General features: G+C 43.7%; 1 protein-coding gene and 1 long non-coding RNA gene across 2 annotated transcripts; one reads left to right on the forward strand and one right to left on the reverse strand.

Moving 5' to 3' along the window:
- Nucleotides 1-6,441: 6,441 nt before the first annotated feature.
- LOC114017360 (uncharacterized) lies at nucleotides 6,442-10,820 on the reverse strand. The gene is made up of 3 exons (XR_003562368.2): nucleotides 10,622-10,820; nucleotides 8,991-9,063; nucleotides 6,442-6,923 (listed from the first exon to the last, which is right to left on the reverse strand). It is a non-coding gene; the product is annotated as an uncharacterized LOC114017360 (long non-coding RNA).
- A 225-nt stretch (nucleotides 10,821-11,045) lies between these two features.
- On the forward strand, nucleotides 11,046-15,844 carry APELA (apelin receptor early endogenous ligand). The gene is made up of 3 exons (XM_055708073.1): nucleotides 11,046-11,342; nucleotides 11,676-11,772; nucleotides 13,854-15,844. Exons 1-2 carry the CDS (start codon nucleotides 11,267-11,269, stop codon nucleotides 11,762-11,764), a joined length of 165 nt encoding a protein of 54 aa, XP_055564048.1. The 5' UTR covers nucleotides 11,046-11,266; the 3' UTR covers nucleotides 11,765-11,772; nucleotides 13,854-15,844.
- Nucleotides 15,845-19,658: the final 3,814 nt, after the last annotated feature.

Raw genomic sequence — 19,658 nt, forward strand, 5'->3', positions numbered from 1 at the left:
AGCTGGTGTGGGGCTGCGCTCTGGATTTGTGCTGGAAGCAGTGCTGGTGACACTGGGATGTTCCCTTGCTGCTGAGCAGCGCTGGCACAGAGCCAAGGGCTCTTCTGCCTCTCACCCCCCAGCGAGCAGGCTGGGGGGCACAGGGAGCTGGGGGGGCACAGCCGGGACAGCTGGACACAGCTGGCACAAGGGGTGTTCCAGAACATGTGGTGTCACGCTCAGGATATAAAGCTGGGGAAGAAGGAGGTGTGTGTGGGACACACTCAGAGTGACGGCGTTTCTCTTCCCAAGCCACTGCTCCAGTGACACAGCCCGGCTGTCCTGGGGGTGGCTGAGCACCTGCCTGCCCGTGGGGCGTGTGAATGAATGCCTTGCCTTGCTTCGCTTCTGCACACAGCTTTTGCTTTACCTGTTAAACTGTCTTTACCTCAGCCCATGAGTTTTCACACGCTTCTGATTCTCCCCCCCATCCCACCAGGAAGGAATGAGCGAGCAGCTGGGTGGTGCTTAGTTGCCGGCTGGGTTTAAACCATGACAAAAGTCCTAGTAAATACACATTAATCCTTTGAAAAACAGGACAAGGAATAGACAGCTTTTTGGTGCCTTCCAAAGACGACTGCACTCAATTTCTGTTTGAATTCTGAAACAGTTTTCATATGCCTACTACTATAAGTATTTAAAGTCATGAAACCCTGCTGTTGGTATGGAGAAACATATATTTCTCCATACATCATTATCATACAAGAATAGGTTATGGTCTATGTATTCTGCTACATGCCAGTGATGAACAGTAGATGAAAAGAATAAAAGCTGTAGCTGCTGACCTGCAAGTAGAATGCACTTACATTAATACATGATTATAGATAGCCCTCATATAATTTATTTAACTCTCTACGTATGCAGCATTTAATGTTGGTTAATCAGGATTAAATTAGTACCTATCCAGTGATGGCCTTAAATCAGTTAGCTCAGGAAGACGACCCCTGTCACCATGGCAGCATGGCGCTAAGAACAGGTTGTAAACACATCAGAGGACATGAGTAAGTACTCAGGAGCTATTTCACTATGACACCGCTGTGGTCAGCTGAACTAGCACACATAAACCTGGTACGGGTAGTGTTATCACTGCAGTGATAACACAGTCTTGTGAAGAACACTTCTGAACTCATTCTATAAATTCATTCTTCACTGGAATTTTCAGTGGAAATACCATCCACAAGTTGCCCAAGCCACAGTCTGCAGGACTCAGTCTGCCAGGACAAACTGTGGAGCTTGTGCCCTGCTCCCGTTCCTCAGGTCACACATCACTTCCCACATCTTGTGAAAACGACACAACCGCAATACAACAGATGGGAAACCAAAGGTCTCCTCAGGAAAGACAGCAGAAGCAAGATGCTGCTGGCACAAAACCAAGTCATCCAGTTAGTATCCTCCATCCTGACCCTTTCTGAGAGTGAAGACAACTAGCAACAGGCTGCAAGGAATGCCAGGACAGTGGTGGCCCACATCTCTGGCCACCTGCTCTCAAAGCAGCTTGGAAGCCAAGAGGCACTTGCCTACGTCACGGGTAGTGCAGCACATGCAGAGAAGCCCAGTGCCTCCATGAGTCCATCCAGGAGGACATGGACTGGCAGACCTGAACCTCTGCAGACACACGACAGTGGAGTGCTGAGACCTCCCCAGGCTTTCAACGTTGGTCATTGCCAAAATCTACTGTAGACAAGGAGCAAGTCTGTGAGTGCCATCTGTACCCAAAAACACGAGACAGGTGTGTAAACACTTTGGGTTTCTTTCTTTCATTGTAAAAGCTGTAAAAGGGAAACAAAAATACTGCAAATAATTGCAGTCACATTGAATCCAAGCTCAAAGTTCTTGAAAAGACAGCTTTGCAAAGACGATGTTGTGTGATTCCATATTCAGTGGACCTTTGCTACAGTGTCCCTGTAGCAGTGGGACAACACAAGGGGGGTGGAGGGGGGGAAGGGTTACTAAGCCCCTGTGAGATACCTGGAGACTCACACAGCGCAGAAATGGCAAAACTACTGGCAGCTGCCTCTGCCACTTCACTGCCCACCCAACCTCCTTGACAGAAACAAGCCTGGACTCCTGTATCCCATTAATCCCTGTCTGTTGTCACGACAGCGTCCCAGAGGCTTTTAAAGCCAGGTTAACCTAAATCCAAGTAACACAGGGGCTAAAGCAGCCCAGCAGCTCCGGCAGCCAGCACACTGCACAGCTACCTCATGCCTGCTGTATTTGAGTGGGCTACGGACCGGCCAGGGGAAGCTGTCAGTATTTCATTTGCTCACTGTGTAAATGAAAGACTGTGTTTTACTATCTATCAGCACCACAGTATAACACCTGAGCTGTGACATTCATGTTGGGATTTTTCCATCCTCCATGTATCGTGCTGGAAAAATATCAAGCCAATTTATTCAGCTACAAAGGTACAAATCACTTTGTCACCAAGTATATCCTGTAAGCCCACTGCTAGCTATCCACTGCTTACCTTAGCGGCTCATCAAAAGAAAAGGAAAAAACCCAAAACACAACAACAACAACAACAAAACAACAAAAAGAACCCTCAAAAAGTACCTTTAGAATGCATACATATTCACAATAGCATCCAAATGTGAAAACCAGTTTTCAAAAGCACACCAGAAATCAACCCTCAGTGTAATATACTTCTGCAATTACTTTCAATTTTTCAACATACAGCTCTTCTTGAAAAATTGAAACAATGCATAGCCATTTTCATGAGCATTAGAAACAACATTTCAATCATGTTTATTTTCTGTGAGAAAACATTACCTGTATAATCATGGAAAACAAATGAGGTTATTGTCTTATGCAATCTATCCCAACTGAGCAATGCAACTTGAATTTGTGTGGTATCAGTCCATAAAGCTAAAATCAATTAAAACTCCTTAAAATTACATAGTTAAGAAATTTGAGATCAGTCATTGACCCTGTACACATATTTATTTTGTATCAGCTTGAAGGACAAAAGCCTAAATTGGTCAACTAACATCTTTTCTAGGATATATTCGCCCCACTACACTCTTACAGCTCTCTATATATACAATCTGAAATCTAATGCAAGTGGTACTAGCTATACCATTACTCAAGTACAGAGTATGCACATTAGTAACACTGGTCCAAAAATTGTGAGGACTCTTGTTTCAGTTTTAAAAGTTTTGTTCTCGACCTCATGTGATGCATGAAAGTTCACTGTATGTGTAAATTTTTGCAAGATCAGGTTATAATTTTGGAGTAAATTATATTACAATGTGTTATTGTGAGTGTGTAACTGCACACCAATTTCTCATATTAACAAAAAGCAAATTGCTACTGGCCAGAAGATGGGATTTCTTACCCTGTAGGTAAGTATGCTTTCAGTATAAAGAAATACGCCAGTTTATGATTGGCACACACAACCACATGGAAACAATTATTACCTAAAATAAGAACTCCAGAGAGAACCAAATTTTGCAGATCTGATACATTACCATCTGAGTATCTGTATCAATAATAACTTTAACTTTGTGTTTTTAAAGGATTCAAACACTGCAATCAGGAGTAAGTTGAAAGGAGCAAGGACCACATCTCGTTTTGCAAAACAGACTTTATAAAACAGCACACATCAAAGGGAAAGTTCCTCAGGGTCTCTGGTAACAGGGATTTTTATTATTATTTTTTAGACATTTGCAAATTGAAAATATTTACTAGCCTCAACAGCAAATAAAAACACTGCCAAATTCAACTGAGAGTTGCTGTGATGCAAGACGCCTCATGAACTGCACTTACTGACATTAGTTAAGTTATGCATGTAACCTGATGTACCCTCACTTCCACGAAGCATCTGTTTTGCCTGAGGGGGATGGTTCTAGCTGCTGTTCTGTTTCCTGTATCCATCGATGTTTGAGCACCGTATCCAATACAGAACTCTGATGAGCCTAGAGTCTCAAGATCTTCTTTGAGGGCTTAATGCAAGGATCCTTCTGGTGAATACTGAGAGCAACTCGATTTAATTGAGCATTGCTTTTTACCTTTTATTCACATTAGAGATTATTTTTATATATATATATATTGCAGAAGCAAAACCAGTGCAAATTATCGTCACCTTTCAGAACTAGCAAAATAAACCCCAAAACATTGATGAACTGCTGCATAGCTGCTTCAGCTTCTACAGGATATTCTTTTGCTGTACCGTGTACCTAATGTCAGGCATTGCAAAAATTCCCACTACATCATCCCTGCTAATTTAGACTTCCGTCTTTCCACTGACATATATAATCTTTTTCCATTAAAAAAAAAAAAAAAAAAAAAAAAAAGACTGGACCTTATTTGGTATAGCTATAGGTGTCATACAGCCGGTAATCACCTTATGGGATCAGAAGGGGGTGACAGGTTACAGTGCTCTGCCTTGTAGTAGGCTTTTTTCCTCAAAATTTCCCACCTTTCCTATCGGTGCAGCTTCAACAGTGGGAGGAATGGTAAGATCATTAGTACACGAGATGCATGGCAAGCATTGATCAGAGCAGACATCTAGTAAGTGCAGCAGTTAAAGCACTGATGGCTTCTTCTGAGCAATCTTTTCCATGGGGTGGACTTTGTTGCCACTGCACAGTAACAGAATTACCCAGTGTATGTAATTACAGAAAGATGTTGGCATAGGCAGGTCTCACAAGTCTGTGACGTAAAATCTTGTCCCTTGGAAAATCTGTTATTAGTTAGAAGTACACCGTATCTAGAACAGCTAATACAATACCTGAGGCTAGTTATCACGTAGGTCCTGTTACTCTGACCAGGAGCAAGTACTGCAGAACTTTTCAATAAACAAAACTATGTAATATGCAACCGGAAAACATTGGCTGTTCCCACGCAGCAGTCAAGGGACAAACAATGTAGGAATTCAATGAGAAATTCACCATTTTCCTAAATAAAAGCTTGACTTTCTTGCCTTTGTTCTCTTCCGTGTGTTGATATCTTTTATTTGAATGTAAGCTTTCAATTGCTGCTTTTCAACTTGCCTGAAGATCAGAAAAGTGAAAAAATATCACACACACCTTCTCTGCTTTTGCATCTCTCCCCAGTTGTGTCAGCAACAGAAGGGCTGACCTTCCTGACCACAGCAGATAAATAATTCAGACAGGAAACACACAAAAAGGCAGTCCCACAGCCCAGCCAGGGATGAAGAGCGAGGCAGCGCTGCAATCTTTTTCATGGGAGGCGAAGTTCAAAGGACTGAACTAAAAAGGTCCAAAGCCTCCAAGGAAAACCCACATATAAAGTGCACATTCCGTCTTGTTGCAAGTTGGTGACCCAGCTTGAAGAGGGTTAATATTAATGGTGACTACTCCTTGGAATACTAAAACACACTAGATCCCTCATGGGAACCTAAGCTTGCGCTTTCTACAAAGCTGCTTCACATGACACCATATCCCTAATAACAAACGGCAAGCAGCATTGAAAAAAATCTACTGAAACTACAACCTAAATTTACTACCCAAAGTCAGAAGTACAAATATGCAAAGAGCTGGAGGGTCCTTTGAAATTCTCTCTCTCCAACCTCCGCATAAATTTGCCAAGCACGTTTTAGTCTTAGCACCTCCTGCATTAAAATCTTGCTGTGGCTAGTGGCTGCCCAGAGTCAGAACAGAAGATCAGTTAATGCAGAAAATGACTCCAACCCATTAAACCTTTGCATCTGAAAAACTTAATGAATTTGTACAACTAAATGGATAGACTTAGGTAAAATCAATGATTTTCCAACCGCCTGTGAAGCTCAAAAAATATGTGTGTTTCTTTACTGAACTATCCCTAACAAACAGTTGCACGTATATTAAATGCTGTAGCAAGCACCTCTCCTTCTTAAATGTGTATGTTAGAAGCTGTAGCAGAAAGGTAACCTAGTTTTCTTTATTTACATGATCACTTATGAGAGTTTTCATTCTAACATGAAAAATACACTTTTTAAAGACTTTCCCTGGTGAAATCTAGGGCATGTATAGAGGCGGCTACATATCTGAAAGTTAATTGGCAAATTAAAATTAATTATAGAACCTCATGCTTTGCAAGCATTGCATTTTTTTCCTTGAACATCATTAATTCAAGGCAACATAAATGTCTCTTCCAATTAAAAAAGCTCTGAAATTATGACTGGTGCCAGAGAAGAATCTGACCCTGAATGGGCTGCCTGAAACGGAACATGTGGTCGCGCTGACGGTGATCACAGGCACCGCTGCTCCAGAGCCCGCCTTTGTTTTCCTGTTACAAAAAATGTGTGTGTGTATATATATACTGCTTATATGAATCTCAGAATCAAATTTACTTGTTAGGGATGGAAAACGACTGAAAAATAAGTGCACCTTCAAGCCTATATAAACCTATAGGTAACTGATGAAATCATTTGCCTAGGAGGGACTTTGTGATTTCTCAGGTGCAGAGCTGGTATTACTTTCATTGTATTAAATGAAACCAACCCTACAGATTGTAGGGTTACAGAACTAAGACAGACTGAAGTCTATCAGAGAATGTGTATCCTTTTTATTATTATTACCATAATAATTATGACTTGTATTGCTGTAAGACGATGGAGATACTGCCATGGATGCAGTAAACTTTCTTCCCAGTTCAAAATCAAAGAAAATGTACTTTCTAAGTTGTGCATCTCTGCAACGCACACGGAAAACCCCCCAAAAAGATTTAAAAAAAAAAAAAAAAAGTCAAAATTATACAAGGTTCAGCCTAGTCTGAGCTGCCCACATTTCTTTTCCTGGAGCAATCTGGCTCCAGGGTCAGGTCACTGGTGACATTCCTCCTGCCTGATGAGCACCGTTTTCTTCCGGAGCACCCTCACCCCCAGGCAGGAAAGGCAGCTGAGCACAAACAGGCAGGGAAGAGGCGGTTGGGTTTTTTCTCTAGAAAAAGCCTAAAATGCAAAAGAGGAGGAATGGGGTTTAGTTTCTGAGTAGGGTTTTGTTTCTAAGCACAGACTAAAATCATGACAGATAGGCCAACATTTCCCCCTGAAATCGTAATTTCAAGTTAATGAGTTTTGTCTAGAAAAAGTAGTCTGCATGATTATAGTCAAAGATGAAGGCAAACATTATATTTGGCTTCTAATGATGTACCCTGGGCTGAAGAAAAATTATCCTTTATATTTGTGGCTGGCACATAGACCCATACAACTGTGAGATGATCCCAGTGAAATTTGTGGTGAAAAAAACACATCACAGATGCCTAAACATCTTTAAATTTATCCCTTTCAGAGTTTCTTTGCCAACTTTTTCCCCTCAAGCAGCGACTCGCATAATCTTTTTGCATTTTTTCTTTCATTTGTGGCACAGCTCATAGACCATCTTGCAATGCAATAGAAAAGGAACTAAGAAAAGCCTGGATCTTTTCCTAATGACATTTGCCATGAGACTTGATAATTTGCTTCACCAAACACTTTTGAAGTAAACATTTTTATCCCTGATCTTATCTGGTTAGCGAAATAACTCCTCCGGATCAGCCGGATAGATGAATTTGGGGAACACAAAGTTGGCAAACTTGATTAGAAACTTGGATATTGTATTTTATCTGACACTTCTAAGTCAAAATAAACAAGAATTTTCCCTGTTCCTCTCTGCTGAGCATTTGGCATGTCTTCTCATACCACAGTAGAGATCCACAATGATCAATGTATTTTTATGGATTTCCATGAGGGGAAGAGATATTACCCAAGGGAGTATATGGGATACAGAGACTGAAACCAGTATTGCCATATAAAACAAAATTTGGGGGGGTTGCCATATAAAAAAAATATATTTGTTTTATATGCATTATAAAACAAATAAAACAATTCATGTACTTGAGAAGCTTTCTTTAAATTTTTATACTGATGGCATTTGGAAGCCATTCTCAAAGATTACCAATAAATACTGGAGGTTATTGTTATGCACGAGCCTTTAAAGGAAAGGTACCATTCCATTTCTGACTAGCAGCCCAATAGGGAATGCTAATTAACCCCTCACTCCTTACTGGAAAGTGCCCAATTATCTTTCTCTCCTGTTATCATGCAGCTCTGCTTATTCTACTTCTTATTACTATGAATTTTACTGCTCTTACCCATTATTTTATCTTTTGTGCTTCCAAACCTTGCTCTCTCAATTTAAAGTATAGATTTTATATTTTTCTGACATTACCTCACTTTTCCCAGTTTCTCAATCTTATTCTTAAAAATGGCACAATGATTTCAAATTCTTTTTCCCCAAATAAATAGACTATAACAGTAACTCTGTACTGGAAATATCACCCAGAACAGTTTATGTCTAGTGAAGTGATACAGTACTGAACATCACTTATTGAAATGTGTCAAGCAAAAGACAACGCCACATGTGTTACTTACAGTTCATGTTTGATATCCAGGAAAGCCAGTCCTAAATTTTCCCTGTTGTAACTTTTTAATTATTTCTGCAATATGCTAAGTATTTTTTTAACTTTCTGGAAATAAACTGATAATCTATTTTGATCCTATCAAGGAAACAGACTGTCTGCCAGAAAAATAGCAATGATACAGGTAATAAATGCTGAAATCATCATCTCGTTATCATGTTCCTTTCAGATTATAAGAGAGAGGGAAAGCTTTTGATTCAAAAAACTAATTCTTCTAGCTCATAAAGCATTATCCACATACCTCCAGCTTTCCTATGTACTTTACGTTCCCTTTCCTCTTCAGCCGATTAAAAAAGACCCCCACAACCATCACAAACCCCACCAGCAGACACTGTGAAGAAGGCAGAACTACCACATCACTGCATCCTACCTAGTTTTTCTTTGCCTAATTTCAACTAGTGGAATGCCACATGAAAGTAAAGACCTGAAGTAAACTTGCTTACAAAAGAACTATAAATTCTAGAGCGGGACTGTAATACATTTTAGTAATTTATTCAGTGGATAAGTATCGAATTATTACTGTAGCTTACATGAAAATTACAAGATACCTGTGATGCTCTGTTAGAGTGACTTGGACTGTATCAGTCAAACAAACTTTTGTAAACTTTTCGCACAAAGTACCTGTGGAAAGAACAGCTCATAGTAAGCTAAGGTTAAAAAAAAAACAAACAACAAACCCAGCGTTTAAATGTTGTATCTTACTCATTTCCCTTAAAATCTAATGTCCGTTCAGAATGTCTGTGACCACCACAGAGAGGGGCAGAGGTAGCCCCAGGGACTGGCACAGCCCATGCACTCTTTCAGCCCTTTTAGCTATTTACAGAGTCCCTATCACTCTGAAGGCTGTACTACTTTTCACCTCAAGGTTATGAGTCTGAACCCTACACAAGCTCACTGCTGAGCCAAAGTCATCATGGTTTGCAGGGCTGTATGAAGGAGGTGGCCAGCACCTTCTCCTTCATGGTGAACATCAAGTGATCCAGTGAAGCCCCAGCCAGAGCGAGATTTAGGGTATCGCAGACATAACCCCGATTCTGTCACAAACTTGCTGCGTGACCTGGCCACACCACTTCTCTCCTTCTCCATCACCTTTCTATTTAACATGATACCCTTTTCGGACAGTTCCGTCACGGGTACCATGGGACCCTGATTTCAGCTGAGCTAGTCAGTAGCCATCAGCACGAACCAGAAGACTAGTTGGGAGGCCAGAGGTGGTACAGAGAAAACATAACGACCCCCAAGCTGCTGCTGACCACAGACCACTGTGATCAACAGCCGAGGAGTGCCTGGCCTGCCCTTTTCCCTGCGCTGTCCAAGACATCTTCCCCAGCAGTCCTGACATCATTTTGAAGTGCAGTTCAGTAACTGTTTCCACCGTGTATTCCAGCTGCATGTCTCTTAATTCATACAGGCATACCTCACCTAGACAAATTAAGTAACCCAGTAATGACATGTAATTTCTGAGGAGGGACTAGCATGCACTGAGTTAAATAGGCTTTTAAAGAAAATGGGAAATCCCAGAATAGGGGGAAAAATACAGGAGCATTTGAATCTTTTTTAAAAAAAAGAATCCACGTTTTAGGGAATGAGGCAAAGAAAACGTTTAGAAAACATTCGATAATACTTATCTATTAATACTACTAGTATTTAATCTATACAGATTTAATCTATGTACTCTTTCCTGTGTATCTCAAAACACAAACTTTTTCAAAGTAGGGACCAATTTTCATTTTCCAAATCGCTAGCTGCTTCCACCGCAGGAAAGCAGCGGGCTAAAACCAAGAAAAGCTCCAGCCGCACTGTAACCGCTGCGGTAATCCCTGGGTTTCAGAGCCGCCGCCGCCAGCACACGGGGCCGGGTTTGCCCGCCCCCCCCCCGGGGCTCGGCGCCGCCACAGTCGCACCGGCCGCCGCAGCGGGGTCTGTCCCCGCGGGGTCCGCCCGCGCCCGGCACGATCGCAACGCGGCTGCGGGTGGGTTACGCCGGCGCTGATGTCCCAGCCACAGCGGCTTCCCCGAAACGGCACTGCCACTGCGTGCCCGGCACATCGGGCAGCTCTGCCACGTTACCGACATGGTAAAAATAAAAAAAAAGTAATAATAATAAAAAAAAAACCCAACGACAAACAACAACAACAAACCCCTAGCGAATTAATTCCAGAATATTCTGATCCCGTACCAACACTTGCCGGTACAAAAGGCACCCATTAGCCTTAAGTGGTACCAGTTTCTCTTTGAATAGCCACCGCTTGGCAGCCGGTCCGGGGAGCGCTCGCCGGGAGTACCCAGCCGCCCCCTCCCCCCGGGCGGGCGGGGGGCGCTTCCTGCCCCTGCCGGGGCTCCTGCGTGGGGCCGGCACGGCGAGGCGAGGCTTGAGCGGTTGCAAATGGCGGAGGGAACGCGGGGGGTTGTTCCTTTCCCCCCCCCCCCCTGCCCGGGTTGAATTTAAAGTGAAGTCGCTGCATTGTTCCAGAGGCTCCGTGCCCCCATGCATTGACGGGAGCCGCGGTTAGCGGGGAGTTCTCATTCCTGCGTTGTTTGCTTATGGAAAATAAGGGGGAGTGACACTGGAAAAAAAAAAAAAAAAAAAAAAAGGAGGAAAGGGAGCCGGGGAGAGAGGGAGGCAGTGCTCGCAAGTGCAAGCCGGGACCCTTGCCCCGGCCCGACCATTCCCCGGATTCCCCGGGCTGGCACGGCCGCAGGCCGTCGCGGGGCTGTGAGCGGGGCCGTGCTGCCCCCCGCCGCGCCCGCCAGCCACCCCGTGCATTTCCTCGCCTGTACACGGACCCCGCCCGCGGAGAGCCCCGCACGCCCGGCCGCGGACATGAGGCTCCGACTGCTCCTCTGCATCGCGTTCCTGCTGCTGGCGAGCCTGCTCCCCGCCGACGGACAGCGGCCAGGTGAGCGCTGCCCCCGGGCTGCTCCTCCGCTCCGCACCCACCGCGCGGCCCCTGCCCCCGGCCCAGGCCGGCCCCCCGCCGCGCACGCCTGCGCTGCGGTTCATCGCCGCGGCGGGAGGCGGCGGCACCGGTGCCCTCGGGGCCTCGGGAGGGCTGGGGCCGGCCGGGGCTCCGGGAGGCGGCGCTGGTAAAGCTGCTGCCGAGAAGCACCGCCGGCGCGGGAGGAGGCACCGGCAGCCCCCGGGCAGGCGGGACCGGGACCGAGACCGAGACCGCTCGCCCCCGCGCCGCGGCCAGCGGCCCCCCCTCACGCCTTGCCCCCTCTCTCCGCAGCCAGCGTGGCCCTGCGCAGGAAGCCCCACCGGCACGGCTGCTCCCACCGGCGCTGCGTGCCGCTGCACTCCCGGGTGCCCTTCCCCTGAGCCGCCAGGTAACCGCGCGGGACGGGCGGGGCCCCGAGCGGGCGCCCCCCAGCGCACCGGGTCCCCCCGCCGCCCCCGCCCTGGCGGGGGCGAGCGGAGAAACCCTGATCCCGCTGGGGTGGACGGGCGGCCGCGCTGCCCCGGCGGCCTTGGGGCCGTGGCCCAGCTGCGGGGCGGCGTGAGGCTGCGCAGCGCGGCCGCTGCGGGGGGTGCCCCGGTGGCACGGGGCGCGGCCCTCCAGCTGAGTGCAGGGCAGCGGCGCCCCCCCCCCCCCCCCAGCGGTAGCATTCACCCACTTCAAAGGGGGCTGCAATTCTTAATCATTGTCAGCGAAAGACTTTGAGCTCCTCGGATGAAAGGCTATACAAGTGCAAAACATTAATGCTTTACAGCTGATGAGGGGGCATATACATTCAAATACGGAGTGCCTGCAGAAGCACACAGGTAGCACATGCAAATAGGGCAAGCATCAAAAGGACACCGAGGCGCTCTTGCAATTTAAGGATGTGTAAAACACGCAGTCAGTAGTTTTGCGTCTTCTTAAACTCATGAAGTATTAAAATAATGTTGTAGCCCCAGGCATGACAGGACCGTAAATAAATGATGGCAGGACCTGCAATCTTGGGGACCCAAGATGTTTCCATTTACTAAGCGGTTGACGGTGAAAAGTCAAACTTTTAACAACCCTGTGCCAAGAATCTTGCCAGTGCATAAGCCGCCTTGGTGGAAAGAGCCTGCACGCTCCCGAAGTGGCCCTGCAAAGCCAGGCACCGTTGGCTACAGCACTGGGCTAGGGACGCGTGGGGTGTGCGGAGGGGAGGGTAAACTGGCACATTTGCGAGGCTGCAAAGATTCCTCGTCTGCAGTGCCATCTCTGATGGGCTGCACACTGAGCGGCAGAACTGACCTGCAAGTAGAAAGAGGGACATGCCAGAAGGATGCTTTACTGCTGAATGCCATGTCTCCTCAATTTGGTCAATTCAACAAGAGACAGACTGAATGAGATTTCCTCATCAGTCTAAGCATAAACCTAAAAAGATAAGCAATCAGATCAATTCATTCAGCATGCAGAGACTGAATGACAGGGACAGTGGAATTTAGGGCCAGAGATTTCTTGAATGATTCTGAATGGCTTCCTTCAGTTCCTCAGGAAAGTAAATTTAACTCCGCTCTTCCTGCAGTTCAGCATCCATAACCTGGAGACGGTCTGTGCAGAAAGTGTCTACTTTTTCTCTAATGTGCTCTGAAACAGTATATAACGCATTTTGCTTGAGACTGCAGTAGCTGCACAATACACGTGCACTTAACGTAGAATTTTTTTCCCTACAGAATATGAAGATCGAAGGTATTTTCGCTGTTACCCCCTTTTCTGTGGGGAGCCAGTTTATCGCAACACATCAATGACAAAGCAAAACAGTATACTTATTAATTCATAATACATTTTGTAGACATTTAGTTAAAGATAATTCCACTTTCTAAAGCTGTAGAGAAACCCATAAAGCTTGACTGGGGAGTAAGGGGTGACAGGCATCTGAACTCTTAACTCCAGCCATCGTTGTGGGTGCTCAGCTCCTTTATCTTAAGTAGGATTTACCATCTACGGTTACATTCCCTTCCAGTTTTAGTCGTAATTCAGCAAATATTTACATGCCTGGGTAACTTGACTCACATGAGTAACCTTACTGATCTCAATGGAGTTGTACATATGGATAAAGCTATTTACAGATGCAAACAGGATGGACCCTTAAGCCTGAATTTCAACAGGTGGTTGGAAACCGGGATAAGCATAGCAGCCCCTTTTTCACAACAACATCTGAAAAGATGAGAGGATTGAACTTGATTTTCATCAGTTACATAGGCAAAACATGGGACAAATTAAAAAAAAAAGGAAGAAAATCTTGTATTGGAAGAAGCCTTCTTGCGTTCTGCTTTTTGATTTTTTTTCTTAACCTTTTTAAGCTGAAATTTCCAAATTAAGAAACATTACCCCAAATTTCAACCACGTATTTCATAAATAATAATTTTGTATGAGACATTAGACTACTAAATCTCTCATTAATGGCTATTTCTCTCCTTTTTTCCTCCCCAGCAAGTTCACAATGGGCTTTTCAGTGTTTTAAAGAAGCAACAATTAAACCAATAGAGAATTTAGCCAGAAGTCCCGATCGACAACAGCCGACCTGATAGAGCCACCACAGCCTATCTGTCGCATTCCGCAAGACCTGAAACAACGGCCACTGGCTCACACCCTAGGAAGTGGGGAGGAGAGGGGGAAACAGAGGGTGGTGACGGGAGGATGTACCTGGTTGAAACATTCTATATAAATTCTTGGGCTGTCATAACAAGTGAAAGTTAAAAACCAAGTATCAGGTACCCAAGACGGATTTCCAGTGGCATTAAGAAGTATCTGTCCAAGGGGATTCTTAATGGTCTGTTACTGTTCAGACTGACAGTACCTGCATGTGCTGTTGACATTTCAGGCTGTTTAGGGTGAAATAATGTCAGACTTCAGCACAGAACCGTGAAAGTCCATTTTTTGTTTATACTTTTATATTTCAATAATATAGACATATCTGTTGTAACACCTAACATTACATCTTTATGGAATTACTTTAATAATTGCGTAGAATATATTACTGTAATAGTACCAGAGTCAGAACCACACTAGTGCTCCTACTGGCTTCACATATAGTATGCATAGTAAGAGTTTACAATGTAGGAAAGCAAAGCAGAGTATTATCCCTCCTTCTGTGGATAAAGAATTGAAGCACACAGAGATAAGAGATTAGCCAAGGGTCATGCAAAACTGATAACTCAGATCTCTCAAGTCAGGCCTTAAGGTCAAGCCCATCCTCCTGTTTAATGAGCTGTTACTGCAAAGCCTATCATTTATTTTCTTAAACTGGGCTGCCAAACCAGACAGCTAAAACATACTTGAAAATTCAGTACTACAGAACTATTTGCTTAATAGCAGTTTTCCTAAAATACCGACTACAGTATTATAAATAGAGCACAAAAATAGACCATTGAAAAGAAACCTTTGTTTGGTCAACCTCAGCGTTGCACAGTACTCTATTCCTGTAATTTAAATGAATGGGATATTTGTAACTCGCACTACAATGAATGAGAACTTCAAACAGAAAGCAGGCTGTTCTTTCCAGCAGTGGAGGTCAAGAATACGTTGAGCTTTTATTTTACTTTTTTTTTTTTTGAAAATACACGTTTCACATCTCCTTTTTGTATCAGCAGAAATTACAAACCTACATATAAAGGGAAAACACGGCAGTCCTTTCATTAGCAGAACTAAAACAAACCTGAAAATAAGTCATACCCAGATTTTTCAGTTGTTGCACTAGACTTGAAATGTCAATATTTTTTGTAAATAAAAAAGATGAGCAAAGATCAGCAGTGTCATGGCTTAAATCCAGTATTAGAATTTTGTCTTGCAACACATAGTTTCTAGTAAGTGAAAAAACAGCAATCGGGGAAAACCGGATAGCTGAAACTTTCTAATCAGTGTCTGTATGTAATCCTTTATCTCTAAGAACTTGAAACCTTAATCAGATTCATACTGGCAGAGCTTAACAGGACTTTCAAACTTCTCTGTATAGAAAAAGAATTAGAATTTAACATCACACCCTGTTATGGAGTTTTGGCAAATCATCATGCAAAGATTTGTTAAACTTGCCTATACCAAGAAACAGCCCTGCAGGTAAACCTTTGGAGTTTTGAAAAAAATGCAGTTTTCCAAAATTGGGGGCATACTACCACTAATTTAATTTTTTAATTTATTTAACTTAGCTTTCATAGATATCCATGGCTATCTCTGTTTAGAAGTACAGGTAAAGAGTATGGGAAAGCAAGAAAGGTGAAGAGTAACTATTTAACAGTTCTGTCTTATATAAATGAGTATATGGGCTTAATGTGACACTGGCTATTTGGTATAACCATAATTATTCAGTTAACTTTGATAAAATCTTAAGAAAAACATACTGTCTCTATCAGAGAGCTATATATGCATGTTACTTTACAGATGTAAAAAATAAATAAACCAACATTTACCAAAGCACCCTAGATGAAGCCCGTTGTCAGCCTACAAAATTATTGTAAATGTCTGTTCTTTCTAGACATGCTGGTACCATAAAATCTTTGAAAAAGACATTGAGTGTGATCTTTGATAGATAAGTTTATCAACTAGCTGGTTGATTGTATATTTTGTAAAAAGACAGTATGCATTTCAAGTAACATCTCATTTTAAATAAACTTTGCACACTTCAAAATTTATGTTCTTCAGCTGTCAAAGGCAATGCATCTAAAGAATATGGACAATTTATCTAGTTTTCCCATGGATGCATATGGAATCCGTGTGTGAAAACTCTTCTAACTCAATTGGTGACACAAATAAATAGTAGTTATTCATGGAAACATTCTTTTCACATTTTCTGAAAGTATGAAATTCTGGTAAAAGCCATATTGAAAGAACTTAGCTTAAAACTACTGGTTGGTGTAATCACAGCATGCTGTAATGTGACGTCATGATACCATGCTAGGATTACAGCAGAAGCCAAGCTATGCGCTGTCTTCCTGCCTAGAGTAAGTACGATTTTTAATTATCTGAGAGGGTTAAATCTTGAAATCGGGATGTTCTCACAAATTAAAAGGGCCTTATTTCAGGCAAAAAAAAAAAAAATGAGCTCAGAAAGTGGTCTGAAGCATAGCAGAAGCTAAAAAGTGCAGTAACTTCTCCCATTAAAGGTGGGATACTGTAAATAAATTTCTAAGTGCTAGATGTCTTGCACAGTGGAATTAGAGAACCAAGTGATGCTACTACAGCACAGTATGTTGTGACATTAAACTTCAGTGGGAGCAGGGCTCCAAAGGACCTTGTTTCCACCTGATCTGGACTTGGCTTTGACTTCCTTGAAACTGCCTGTTTTCATTTGATTTGTGCAACAACGAGGTTAACCTGGTAAAACCAGTTTTGCATGATAATGGTGTGATTACATATATAAACATGAAGCATTTGGACACAGTGCTACAACAGCTGAACTGACTGAACTCCCCGTGTGCATGTATGAGCACAGGTTTAAAGGGAGTTTGTACAAATACAAATTGCTGTGTATTGAAAGTCAGAACTGATGTTTGCACGGATGCAATCTAACAATCAAGACTTGATCCCAAAGTAGATAGATTCAGACTTCAAACTCAAAGTAGATAGATTCAGACTTCAAACTCAAAAAATGTGAGTTTATAAAACTTAGAGGTAACTCCTTGTCTTGTAAATAGTTGTTAAGTGGGAAAATTTTAAATTTTATTTGAAATTCAGTTTCGTTAGGTCTTGTGTTAGCTATTTTAGAATGGAATACAAAATGATGTAACAGCAGGTCAACAGGAAATAGAGGTAAATGTAAGGCAGTGGTGAGAAACAGCAGATTAGTGTGTTCCCAAAGGGTAATAAACAATTCACCTCTTCCCTTTCCAGTATGGAAAAAAGGAAATTATAGAAGAATAAAGACTGGAAATATTTCCCTTACGCCACATACAGATGCTATAAATATCAGTGTCCGTACACATAGCCAGATTTAGCTAAGGGTCACATAAGATTTGTATCAACATCGATCAGGGGAAGCATTAGTATGCTAAGTTTCAAATGTTTGACTCCCATGGACAAGTAACGATTAGCATACTGATCTCTCACTACTGGATGGCCTTTATCTTTCTTGCTAGTGAACAGCTGCAAATAGTTGTGCAAAGCAGGAAACACTCCAGCAGTGCAACCTGTCTTTAGTTAGCAATAATGCCTAAAAGCCTAACTCATTCCAACATCAAGGATGCTTTTTCATGTCTGGAGTTACCCCAAGGTTAGACTGTTGTCTGCCCAAGTGCCTTTGGTCCTTGAAACAACTTTTTTTTAGATGAAGAACGACCTTCAGTGGGGCACACCTGCTTAACTGCATTTCCATGTAGAACCTTAAAAGATTTTCAACAGGATTTTCACACTTTCCAATCTGATTTCCTTTGTGAGGTGAAATACTGAAGTGTTTATATAGAATTTCCACTACGAGCTATTCAGAAAGACAAAACACAAGTACTGATTTTTTTCCCCCTTATATATAGTGTGCATTCACAAGAGATCATCATAATGTCTTTTCTCTGATGTGTACAAATGTTTAGCACATTTCAGCATTTGATCTAGAAATTATTAAAAACCTCACAATGTGACTTTTTTGGTCAATGCTGAATCTTTTATATTTCTTAGGGGGCCTGAAATACTTCTTTTCCAAAACTTGAAAAACACACATTGTTTTTCTCCAGAAACAAAAAGCTATTGGGGTACAAACAAAAAAGTTACTAAAAAATAAAAAAGATAGCATACATTTTTTTTTTTTTTAAATGTACATTTGCAACATACATTAAGAAACGGTTCTTTTCCATTTTCTTGCTGCCTGGTTACAACCCACTAGATCTCACCAAGTTAAGACCATGTACCTGCAAATACCTGGGCATTTCAGCAGCTGTAATTACACAGAGCACCACTAATTTCTTCAGCTGTTCAGAATCACACGGGTTCACCTACATGCAGGTTTGCCACACCATGCCCGAGGCCGTGCCGGCAGGGAGCAAAGCGCTGCTGCTCCAAACCCCCACATCCACAGGGCCATGGGCTGGCGCTTTTTCCTGAAATGTGGACCCAATGCTTTACTGCTTAGTGAGCGTGTGATTTCGCAGCGGGATCCAGCCTGCAATGAGGTGCTGGTGCTGCAGAACAGCCCAGGCCACAGCACTGGTGACAGCCCAACCTGAGGCTGCACCAGCCACTGCCACAGCCAGCGCCCAGCCTTGGCTGGCAGCGGTGCCTCCACACGCACCATGCGGCACAGCCAGCAGAATTAGGCCTCAGCCTCCAGGCTGAGGGCTGTGGCCCATCAGACACAGCATGGCCACCGCTGAGCTTTCTCTCACTTGCACAACAGCAGCCCCTGACCCTGGTCACACTGCTGCCCAGGCAGTGCCCGAGCAGGCCTACAGCACCAGCACACCACACCATGAGCACACCATGCCATGCCACACGTGTCCCAGTGTGCCCCGGCAGGGGACCACCTCGCTGGTGGCAGGGGGTTCCCCACAGTCACCCCCTCTCTGAGCAGGGCAAAGGCTGTTCCAGTGCCAGCAGGCACAAAGGTGCCGGCAAAGGGCTCGGGGCTGGCACTGAGCAGGGCAGTGGGCCTCGCCGTGCTGCTGTGGCTCCTGCTCCACAGTTCATTGCAGCCCTTCCATGGCCGGACATTAGAAATCATTCGGGAGGAGTAGTGAAGAGGGCTAGCTCCTCCTTGGAGCCTGTACATGTGTGAAAAATCATTTTCCTTCCCCCTCTCCCCCCAAGAAAGCTTAAAGATATCAAGGAAACAAAATACAGTGGGTGGCTGTTGCAAGTCGTTGATAATTTGTGTGCTTTGGCAGAGCTATGCCTTGCAAAGGGCAGGGGACGTGCCTGTTCACACATGGCAAGCTGCACTTTGCTTTCTAGCTGCCGTGTTTCATGGAAAGCAATACTGCTGGTTAATGCACGTTCCACCTTCAGCAGTCATGGAGAGGAGGAAGGGTGTATGAGCCTCAAAATAAGTTGTTCTGCTACACTGTGCAGCCTGTTCCAAACAGGAGTGCCAGAGAAAGCCTGAAGTGCTGTGGAAAAAACATTATCCAGGAAGGAGAATAAAACTAAGCTTAAAGCTTCAGAACAAGTGCACAGCTATCCTTGTCACAGTAGGTTTTGGTACTTAAAACTAACCAAAAAAAATCCTGTCCTTCAAGAACTTCAGCTAACTGAAAATCTGCACAGATTGCTTCTTGGAACTATCATTACTAGCTGTACATGTGCTTAGAAATGACAGAA

Source organism: Falco cherrug, chromosome 1 (assembly GCF_023634085.1).
Source record: "Falco cherrug isolate bFalChe1 chromosome 1, bFalChe1.pri, whole genome shotgun sequence".
NCBI lineage: Eukaryota > Metazoa > Chordata > Aves > Falconiformes > Falconidae > Falco > Falco cherrug.

Bases quoted from the DNA above. Each gene is read 5' to 3' on its own strand.
- APELA (XM_055708073.1), top strand. From the start codon at position 11,267: ATGAGGCTCCGACTGCTCCTCTGCATCGCGTTCCTGCTGCTGGCGAGC. The intron at 11,343-11,675 runs GTGAGCGCTGCC...CTCTCTCCGCAG, and splicing joins CGCCGACGGACAGCGGCCAG to CCAGCGTGGCCCTGCGCAGG.